This window comes from Triturus cristatus, chromosome 4_1, assembly GCF_964204655.1.
Source record: "Triturus cristatus chromosome 4_1, aTriCri1.1, whole genome shotgun sequence".
In the NCBI taxonomy this organism is placed as follows: Eukaryota; Metazoa; Chordata; class Amphibia; order Caudata; family Salamandridae; genus Triturus; species Triturus cristatus.
In genome coordinates, this window is record NC_140585.1 from 1,179,958,858 (window position 1) to 1,179,970,302 (window position 11,445).

At 47.1% G+C, this 11,445-nt stretch overlaps 1 protein-coding gene across 1 annotated transcript in view; it reads right to left on the reverse strand.

The window, feature by feature from the left end:
- Nucleotides 1-7,090, reverse strand: part of LOC146856307 (ultra-long-chain fatty acid omega-hydroxylase-like) — a 149,030-nt gene extending 141,940 nt beyond the window's left edge. The window contains exons 1-2 of the mRNA XM_085651234.1: nucleotides 7,012-7,090; nucleotides 5,527-5,754 (exon numbers count right to left, since the gene is read on the reverse strand). Coding sequence (XP_085507360.1) covers nucleotides 5,527-5,754; nucleotides 7,012-7,090 — 307 coding nt within the window. The remainder of the gene's footprint in view (nucleotides 1-5,526; nucleotides 5,755-7,011) is intronic.
- Between the last annotated feature and the right edge of the window lie 4,355 nt (nucleotides 7,091-11,445).

Below are 11,445 nucleotides of genomic sequence, written 5' to 3' on the forward strand. Positions count from 1 at the left end.
TCAGGCGAGACCTAAAAATTAACTTGTGAGCCCTAATTTGGAGGTTCCGAGAATAATCAGGGGTTAATGGGCTCCCTTTGTGACAATTGGAGTTGGGTACGACTGGTGTCCCGGGGCCTTACTGGTGACCTTATTACTGAACCGCAAACTAGGCAATCAAGTACTTCCTTTTAGGATTACTCAATGTTGTACTGTGGGGCAGACACCCAGAACACAGCAAATCAAAGTAATAGTCACCCAATAAGTTTACTACTTCAGTCAGTAATGTACTTTGTTAAACGAAAAGTACTTTTCATGGGATAAAACTAAGTACTATGCACAAAATCAAAACCAGAACTCTAGCTCCTTCCCAGCCAAACTGCTCTGTCCAAATGTTATTAAATCGCTTTTGTACTAAGCACTAGGGGGTTGATTTATCAATGTTTCACACAACGCAGCAAGACACCAAGGGAGAGGGCAGGAATGCATCATATTTAGACATTATATGGCGCGTTACTGTCATCTCCTTGCGCTGGCGCACAATGTGCTGCCTTGCGCCAACGCAGGCACCCTTGTGTCATGGTGCAACGGTGCCTTTGTTGTAGGCAGGATTGTTTTTGTGCAGGAAGGGTCACCGTGCTGCACAAAAACAATCCTCCGAGGCATTTTCCTCATTCTAAGTGTGCTGCAGATGTCTAAACCAATGGGAATGCCCAAACCAATGTCCACCACCTAAAATAGCCACAAGAGCCCACCCTAACCAGGCGAAGAACAACAAACCAAAAGAGGGCTTAAAGGTGGGTAGCTTCCAGGGCCCAGTGCCAATTGATGGCTCAGTCGACAGGAGTCCACTATGGAAGGGACTAAAGGTAGTAGTTCTGGTGCTAGTGCACCAGGATCCCCATGCGTTTGGCAGATTCACTTCAAAGCACTATATCTAAGCACTATATCTCGGAAGCGGCTAATCATGATTGGAACTTTACAGCACTGAAGGTTCCCAAGGACAGGGGCTTAGGGCAGGGGGGAGAAGGGAGGAGGGAAGCTGGATAAAGGTGATCCAAGTGTAAACAATAATAGACAGAGGAAATAATAAGGAGAAATAAAGATATTTCTCTACGTTGCACCTCTGGTGGGAAGGCGTGCAATTCTGACGCATTCCCAGGTCTACCATTGTTATTAAATCTGGGAATGTGTCAGAATATATCGGTGGCCGCAAGGCAGAGAATTGAATTACCCCAGATTTACCAAGCCACGCAGGATGGCCTTGCATGGCTTGGTAAATCTGAATCTAGGTTTTGTGTCACCCTGCGTCACCTTGCATGGTGCAAGGACGACACAAAACATTAATAAATTTGGCCCTCGATTTTCCAATAAATTGGTGTTTGCGAGTAGTTGGTGTCCTATCCCAGAATGTAGTCCAAGGACCTGGTAGCTAAAGGCACAAGGCCCAGGCTCAGATTCTCACTCCATGCTTTTCAACAGCCCCCCTTTCTAGTTGCTGCTGGTGAAAGCAAAACCTATCAGTGCGCCTTCAATTGACTTGGGATCACACACCTAGTCAGTGTTGCAGAATGTTACAGGGCGTTGATGCCCTCTGCACAGAAACTGCCCAGGCCTAAACCAATGGGAATGCCCAAACCAATGTCCACCTCCTAAAATAGCCACAAGAGCCCACCCTAACCAGGCGAAGAACAACAAACCAAAAGAGGGCTTAAAGGTGGGTAGCTTCCAGGGCCCAGTGCCAATTGATGGCTCAGTCGACAGGAGTCCACTATGGAAGGGACTAAAGGTAGTAGTTCTGGTGCTAGTGCACCAGGATCACCATGCGTTTGGCAGATTCACTTCAAAGCACTATATCTAAGCACTATATCTCGGAAGCGGCTAATCATGATTGGAACTTTACAGCACTGAAGGTTCCCAAGGACAGGGGCTTAGGGCAGGGGGAAGGAGGGAGGAGGGAAGCTGGATAAAGGTGATCCAAGTGTAAACAATAATATCTCCACAGCATGAGGCTGGATTTTAATGTGGTTTATGAGCAGAAACCAGGAAAGCATCACCTGTTATCTTTCTACCTTTTCCAGCCCAAGCGATGGACCTAAAGATGTGCCATAGGTTCCAGGAGGCTACTAATGCTTTACTATAGTTTTCTGCAATGCTGGAGGGTCATGAACGAACGAACATGGGGAGTCTTTCACGGCAGCTGGATGACTTCTTCCTGGGGTGGTGCAGACTTCGCAAAGAAGCCCTGAAGTCCTCAGGTAGCTCGCCTGATAAACTCCTCCTTCCAAGAAGACTGGACTCTGTTGTGTTCAGTCCAGCAACTCGTCCCAACAGTCAGAGCACTTCTCCTTGCTAGGCTTCCAGCAACACTTCCATCAGGACTCTTGAACCAGATGTAGTTCCTAGTCTACAGAAGTGCATCAGTTCGGCAGACTGCCCCTGCAACTCAGTATTTCTTTAAATGTACTCGTGCACAACTTCTTACTTGGTCATGAGGGATCATGGAACATAGTGCTGCTCAAGGAAGCTTTTACTAAAGTCAGAGCTGGCCTATCAACGTTGGTGCACTGTTCACTATCTGGGGCTCCTCAATTCAAAGGGTGCAATGGCTGCACACTGCATGATCCCCTTATGCACTTGTCCGTGGATAGTAAAAACATCCTCTGGTTTGGTTCAAACTGTCCCAGTTAACTTTGCTTATTTACTCCAGACAGCAAGCCACACTACATGCAGATGAAGATTTATGCAACAAATGTGAAGGTACCTGCAGTTACTCTGGCAGAGTAATGAAGCAGCTAACAATGGATCAAGGAACACAAGACCTCAACCTACAGGAAGGGTACATGTAGTCCTGCACTAATAAAGGGGAAATCAAAACTACAACTAGTGGAAGTTGTACATCGCTGCGCGTGACATTACCATGCATGCCTTTACCACATATTGTTATTGTTATTGTTATATTGGATTTATATCGCGCCCAATCACCTTCAGGTCTCTAGGCGCTCGGAAATCGATGGTAACAACAATAAACTTGGCAAAGGAACACAGAGTAAAAGACACTCCCTGGTCTAGATTACACTCAAGATCTTCTAAACAACAATGTTTTTAACATCTTTCTAAACCGCAGGAGGATCCCCTCCCTACGCAGCACCTCAGGCAGCGTGTTCCATAGCTGAGGAACTAACACAGAGAAGGCTCTTCCTCCCTTAGTTACAAGTTTGTAACGGGGACAGACCAATAGCTGAGAATCTGAAGATCTAAGTGTTCTCATTGGGCTGTACACCTCCAAACGATCTGTAATGTCGGCAGGTGCCTGACCGTAAATTGCCTTATGAGCCGTGCATAAGTTCTTAAATTCCACTCGCTCTTTAATGGGGAGCCAATGCAGGCTATGTAGCAGGGGGGAGGCCTTAGTTCTCCTTGGGAGTCTAAAAATAAGTCGTGCAGCGTCATTCATCACGATCTGTAATCTGTTAGTCAGAGTTTTAGGTAGGCCGAGATAGAGGGCGTTTCCGTAATCTATCCTTGAAATGACAGTTGCTGCTACGATTGAGCGCATCATCAATTGAGAGAGGACAGGGGCTAACTTCCGCAGCTGTCGGATGATATTTGTACAGCTTCCCACCACGGAAGAAATTTGACTGGCCATTGACAGGTCACAATCCAGCTTGACCCCCAAGCTCTTTACAGTCAGACTTGGTTTTGGAGCAAGGCCTAACTCCGCCTGCCAATAGAGGTCACTCCAAGGTGAGGCGGTGGATATGTAATACCAAAAGCTGGCCTGTATTACATCGTGGACGTTAACCACGCATTTTTGTTGTATTTACTCTCTTTGACTCTCTCTCTCTCCATATATATATATATATATATATATATATATATATATATAAGATATAGATATAGATAGAGATAGACACCGAAATGCGTAATGGCAGACAAGCATAATAGAAAATGAAAATAAATTGGAAATTACCGGTGTCTGCGCCTGGTACCTTGGGGGATAACAAAGTGATTATGAGAGGCAAAAGATCAGGGGCGTAACACAGGCCCCCGCATCCCCTGCGGGGCGGGTGGGCCCCCGAGCTGCAGCGGGCCCCCTCAGCTCAGTACTCAGGCCTTAGAGCTCCGGGTTAAACCTGGAGTGGGGGCCCCTCTATGTACCTTGCAGGGGACCCCCGTCAGCTTTCGTTATGCCACTGCAAAAGATAGATATATGTATATATATATTTTCATTGAAGAAACAAAAGGTTACAGGGATGTGAAGTTAATATTTAATCCAACTACAGTGCCAAACGCCATGTGCATAGGAGAGCTGCCTGCAGGACCTGCGGCCAACTCCCTCGCATGCTGCCAACCCTGGGGACCCCATCTCTCGGGGCCTGGCAATATTATAAAGGGGGAGGGGTTATGCAGCACCCCTACCCAGGCCAATATCAGCTCCGGGACCTATACAGTTATTTAAGGGGTGGTGGGGAGCCGGACGGCCCCCCTCCCCGGACCGATTTCCCCATCCCCCGGGGGACATCAAGCAATCAAAAAGAGATGGTCAAGAGGCAATGTTCGATAGGAGGGGAAAACACAAGATTGACAACCTACTATATGAATAAGAAGGAGGGAAATGAGAATGAAATGAAAGCCATCAATGAAAAACAATGGGCACGTTCCAGGCCCTCTATGTTCTTGGTAAGTCATAGAAGGCCAGATTTACAAACCTTTTGCATTGGGTTTACATCACGAAAGAGACAAAAACCTACGCAAAACATTTTTTATTGTCTTTACTTTCCAGGGCAAACCTTGTCTTGTGCTGGAAAGGGGTCTAAAAGTAATGCAAAGAAGTGCTTTGCTCTGCTTTGCGATACTCTGTGTTAGAGGGGCGTCATATCGGAACATGGGCGGTCCTGTACTATCATCAATCCTTTTTGACACAAAACCTAATCTACTAACAATAGCACGCAGGGTTTTGCACCAAAAAATAATGCCACTTTGAAGCAGGATTAAAAGGAGAAATACATTTATTTCCCCTTTCTTTTCTGACTTTGCATGTGTGCCACACTGTATAGCACACACACAAAGTGGGAAAAGATTTACTGTTTGTGTAGGCCTAGTAATTTGTACTGAAAGGGTACCCTACCAGTACGCAACGCATGGTAGACTTACGGAGACACCCTTGCACCGTGGTGCAAAGGTGTGCGGTTGGCACTCAGTAGCCTGATTGTGCGCTGGCGCTAGGGAGACAGGAGGAGAGGGCCATATCGCTGTAAATATGGCGCTTTCCTCCTCTCTCCCTCTCAATCAATGCAGCAACTTTGGGTGCTGTGCTGCATTGTGTGAGAGTCTTGTAAATCTGGGGAAAAATGTCTTGCAACAGACAGAGCATGAGCTGTATAGTAGCCTCAACCGAAAATGAAAAACGACTGCGGGCCTCTGCCACAAGTGCGGAGACCCTTTTTGAATGAGGCCCATATATGCTGAATAATCATGCTCAAAACAAAATAACTCCAAAAACTTGAGGCTGTCTTTTTTCAGAGGAAGGAAGAAGGTACTTACCCCATGCAGGAGCCAGTTTCTCGCTGTCTCCAGCCTGGCCTTGTTGCACGCCGCTAGAAGCCAGGGAACTCCTGGAGCTTTGGAGCAGCCCTGTGGCCTGTCCTGGGCAGGTGGCATTGGTGCCCGACATAGCCCTTCTTCTACCTTTAGTGATGTCTTGTCTTACGCTCTCTTCTTGCGGTGTACACCGTCCACTCTCAGCTGTCGCAGTCTCTCTTTGTGGGGCTTCTTAGATATGATTTATGAGTGTAAGGTCAACCAAGGGCACTTCTGTCCAAAGGGACTCTGGCTTTGCTACTTCAGCTTAAGGTAGGTAGTCTGCTTTGGTATTTTGTGCTTGCTGTTGTCCCCTCCTCCAGTCCTTTTCTGCTCTAGTTTCAGTGAGGTGGGCCTTCTAGGTTTTACTTTCCTTTTCTTGTTATATTTTCACACTCCTTTCACTAGTATTCAGAGGGTTATCTCCTGGCTAACTTCCTCTTCCTCTTCTTGGGTTCTTTCACCGGCGCCCAGCGGCATACGTCTCTTCTGGCCTCCCTGCTATGGCTGTGAGGTTTGTGGTCTCTCCTCGCGTGTTTCCTCCCCCAGCCTGTGTCAGAGGTATCCGTCAGCCGCTCTGTCCCAGGTTAGGTCTCCATGAACGCCGCTCACCAGCCGGGGAAGCCGAGCACGAATGTTCTGGAGGAAGACAGGTGGGCTGCGCGGACCCATTGGAGGGGGCTTGGATGTATCCAATAACTGGCTGCGGCCCCTCTCCTGGTCAGCAGAGAGTAGCGGAGACAGGCAGGCGTGAAGAAGATGTCCAGCTGAGATCAGCTCTAAAGAGGCGGCCAGCGAGACTGTCGTCAGTCGCCCTATTAGCAAATTATCGTTGGTTCAAGCATAATGCAACGCTAGGATTCTTCCTAGTTTAATGGGGACTCCGGATTACATACCCTACCAGCAGAAGAGACTGAGCCGAGTTTAAAAAATGTCTCCTCACAGCAAGTGAGGGGTCGTGCGCCTACCTTGAAATTCACAAGAAGCAAGCACCACCCGCCTGCACTTGGAACGTACAAATCTCTGGGAACTAGATTACACACAGACACCTGCGGGGAGTGACCGAGGTGGGTGTGCTGTCGAATCAGAACACAAGAAAAATGTCATCTCACATCTGGTGATATCCGCAGGGCTATTGTTTGACAAATACTGGAGTTTCCCTGGGGAGGTGAGTCATAGAGAAGGTGATCAGATCTTACACAAACACACACACATATATATATATACATATGTGTGTGTGTGTTTATAAATACATACACATTATATATACATGCACACATATGTATATAATATGTACACACAAACACACACACATATTTATATATATATATATATATTGTCACCAATTTGCTCAGAGATGAGGCCGCAACTCGCCTGTAGGAGGATCACAAAACCTTTATTCAAACCATTGCAGCTTCCCTTCACGGTATTTCGTCCCATTGGCCTTACGCGTTTCAAAGCATTCGCGCTTCTCACCAGAGGCCACACGCAGGAAACCAATTTCATTAACGTTGTATCTTCCCAGCATGCTTTACAGAGACTCCCAATAGTCTCCGGTGTAATCTCTTTAAATCGAGTTCATTTTTCACAATGCATGTTGGGAAATGTATTCACGTCGTTCATTTCACAGCCTTCTAGTGGGTTCACTTCCTGCATGTCATTTCGGGACACGTTTAAAGCCCTCCATTGAGCTCCCTGAAAGGATTTTGCAATGTTAATAGCAACCCTGCTGGCGCCAGTCAAAGAGGAACGTTACCTCTCTGTGGTCCTGTTTGTCGTTTTCAGGTAGCGCGAACCCTCCACGGCCGGAGCCGCCGTGATGTGTATTGTCACCAATTTGCTCAGAGATGAGGCCGCAACTCGCCTGCAGGAGGTTCACAAAACCTTTATTCAAACCATTGCAGCTTCCCTTCACGGTATTTCGTCCCATTGGCCTTACGCGTTTCGAAGCATTCGCGCTTCTCACCAGAGGCCACACGCAGGAAACCAATTTCATTAACGTTGTATCTTCCCAGCATGCTTTACAGAGACTCCCAATAGTCTCCGGTGTAATCTCTTTAAATCGAGTTCATTTTTCACAATGCATGTTGGGAAATGTATTCACGTCGTTCATTTCACAGCCTTCTAGTGGGTTCACTTCCTGCATGTCATTTCGGGACACGTTTAAAGCCCTCCATTGAGCTCCCTGAAAGGATTTTGCAATGTTAATAGCAACCCTGCTGGCGCCAGTCAAAGAGGAACGTTACCTCTCTGTGGTCCTGTTTGTCGTTTTCAGGTAGCGCGATCCCTCCACGGCCGGAGCCGCCGTGATGTGTATTGTCACCAATTTGCTCAGAGATGAGGCCGCAACTCGCCTGCAGGAGGTTCACAAAACCTTTATTCAAACCATTGCAGCTTCCCTTCACGGTATTTCGTCCCATTGGCCTTACGCGTTTCGAAGCATTCGCGCTTCTCATCAGAGGCCACACGCAGGAAACCAATTTCATTAACGTTGTATCTTCCCAGCATGCTTTACAGAGACTCCCAATAGTCTCCGGTGTAATCTCTTTAAATAGGGTTCATTTTTCACAATGCATGGTGGGAAATGTATTCACGTCGTTCATTTCACAGCCCTCTAGTGGGTTCACTTCCTGCATGTCATTTCGGGACACGTTTAAAGCCCTCCATTGAGCTCCCTGAAAGGATTTTGCAATGTTAATAGCAACCCTGCTGGCGCCAGTCAAAGAGGAACGTTACCTCTCTGTGGTCCTGTTTGTCGTTTTCAGGTAGCGCGATCCCTCCACGGCCGGAGCCGCCGTGATGTGTATTGTCACCAATTTGCTCAGAGATGAGGCCGCAACTCGCCTGCAGGAGGTTCACAAAACCTTTATTCAAACCATTGCAGCTTCCCTTCACGGTATTTCGTCCCATTGGCCTTACGCGTTTCGAAGCATTCGCGCTTCTCATCAGAGGCCACACGCAGGAAACCAATTTCATTAACGTTGTATCTTCCCAGCATGCTTTACAGAGACTCCCAATAGTCTCCGGTGTAATCTCTTTAAATAGAGTTCATTTTTCACAATGCATGTTGGGAAATGTATTCACGTCGTTAATACAGAGGGATCGCGCTACCTGAAAACGACAAACAGGACCACAGAGAGGTAACGTTCCTCTTTGACTGGCGCCAGCAGGGTTGCTATTAACATTGCAAAATCCTTTCAGGGAGCTCAATGGAGGGCTTTAAACGTGTCCCGAAATGACATGCAGGAAGTGAACCCACTAGAGGGCTGTGAAATGAACGACGTGAATACATTTCCCAACATGCATTGTGAAAAATGAACTCTATTTAAAGAGATTACACCAAAGACTATTGGGAGTCTCTGTAAAGCATGCTGGGAAGATACAACGTTAATGAAATTGGTTTCCTGCGTGTGGCCTCTGATGAGAAGCGCGAATGCTTCGAAACGTGTAAGGGCAATGGGACGAAATACCGTGAAGGGAAGCTGCAATGGTTTGAATAAATGTTTTGTGAACCTCCTGCAGGCGAGTTGCGGCCTCATCTCTGAGCAAATTGGTGACAATACACATCACGGCGGCTCCGGCCGTGGAGGGATCGCTCTACCTGAAAACGACAAACAGGACCACAGAGAGGTAACGTTCCTCTTTGACTGGCGCCAGCAGGGTTGCTATTAACATTGCAAAATCCTTTCTGGGAGCTCAATGGAGGGCTTTAAACATTTCCCGAAATGACATGCAGGAAGTGAACCCACTAGAGGGCTGTGAAATGAACGACGTGAATACATTTCCCAACATGCATTGTGAAAAATGAACTCTATTTAAAGAGATTACACCGAAGACTATTGGGAGTCTCTGTAAAGCATGCTGGGAAGATACAACGTTAATAAAATTGTATTCCTGCGTGTGGCCTCGGATGAGAAGCGCGAATGCTTCGAAACGCGTAAGGCCAATGGGACGAAATATCGTGAAGGGAAGCTGCAATGGTTTGAATAAAGGTTTTGTGAACCTCCTGCAGGCGAGTTGCGGCCTCATCTCTGAGCAAATTGGTGACAATACACATCACGGCGACTCCGGCCATGGACGGATCGCGCTACCTGAAAACGACAAACAGGACCACAGAGAGGTAACGTTCCTCTTTGACTGGCGCCAGCAGGGTTGCTATTAACATTGCAAAATCCTTTCAGGGAGCTCAAAAGAGGGCTTTAAACGTGTCCCGAAATGACATGCAGGAAGTGAACCCACTAGAGGGCTGTGAAATGAACGACGTGAATACATTTCCCAACATGCATTGTGAAAAATGAACTCTATTTAAAGAGATTACACCGGAGACTATAGGGAGTCTCTCTAAAGCATGCTGGGAAGATACAACGTTAATGAAATTGGTTTCCTGCGTGTGGCCTCTGATGAGAAGCACGAATGCTTCGAAATGCGTAAGGCCAATGGGACGAAATACCGAGAAGGGAAGCTGCAATGGTTTGAATAAAGATTTTGTGAACCTCCTGCAGGCAAGTTGCGGCCTCATCTCTGAGCAAATTGGTGACAATACACATCACGGCGGCTCCGGCCGTGGAGGGATTGCGCTACCTGAAAACGACAAACAGGACCACAGAGAGGTAACGTTCCTCTTTGACTGGCGCCAGCAGGGTTGCTATTAACATTGCAAAATCCTTTCAGGGAGCTCAATGGAGGGCTTTAAACGTGTCCCGAAATGACATGCAGGAAGTGAACCCACTAGAGGGCTGTGAAATGAACGACGTGAATACATTTCCCAACATGCATTGTGAAAAATGAACTCTATTTAAAGAGATTACACCGGAGACTATTGGGAGTCTCTGTAAAGCATGCTGGGAAGATACAACGTTAATGAAATTGGTTTCCTGCGTGTGGCCTCTGATGAGAAGCGCGAATGCTTCGAAACGCGTAAGGCCAATGGGACGAAATACAGTGAAGGGAAGCTGCAATGGTTTGAATAAAGGTTTTGTGAACCTCCTGCAGGCGAGTTGCGGCCTCATCTCTGAGCAAATTGGTGACAATACACATCACGGCGGCTCCGGCCGTGGAGGGATCGCTCTACCTGAAAACGACAAACAGGACCACAGAGAGGTAACGTTCCTCTTTGACTGGCGCCAGCAGGGTTGCTATTAACATTGCAAAATCCTTTCTGGGAGCTCAATGGAGGGCTTTAAACATTTCCCGAAATGACATGCAGGAAGTGAACCCACTAGAGGGCTGTGAAATGAACGACGTGAATACATTCCCCAACATGCATTGTGAAAAATGAACTCTATTTAAAGAGATTACACCGAAGACTATTGGGAGTCTATGTAAAGCATGCTGGGAAGATACAACGTTAATAAAATTGTATTCCTGCGTGTGGCCTCTGATGAGAAGCGCGAATGCTTCGAAACGCGTAAGGCCAATGGGACGAAATATCGTGAAGGGAAGCTGCAATGGTTTGAATAAAGGTTTTGTGAACCTCCTGCAGGCGAGTTGCGGCCTCATCTCTGAGCAAATTGGTGACAATACACATCACGACGGCTCCGGCCGTGGAGGGATCGCGCTACCTGAAAACGACAAACAGGACCACAGAGAGGTAACGTTCCTCTTTGACTGGCGCCGGCAGGGTTGCTATTAACATTGCAAAATCCTTTCAGGGAGCTCAATGGAGGGCTTTAAACGTGTCCCGAAATGGCATGCAGGAAGTGAACCCACTACAGGGCTGTGAAATGAACGACGTGAATACATTTCCCAACATGCATTGTGAAAAATGAACTCTATTTAAAGAGATTACACCGGAGACTATTGGGAGTCTCTGTAAAGCATGCTGGGAAGATACAACGTTAATGAAATTGGTTTCCTGCGTGTGGCCTCTGATGAGAAGCGTGA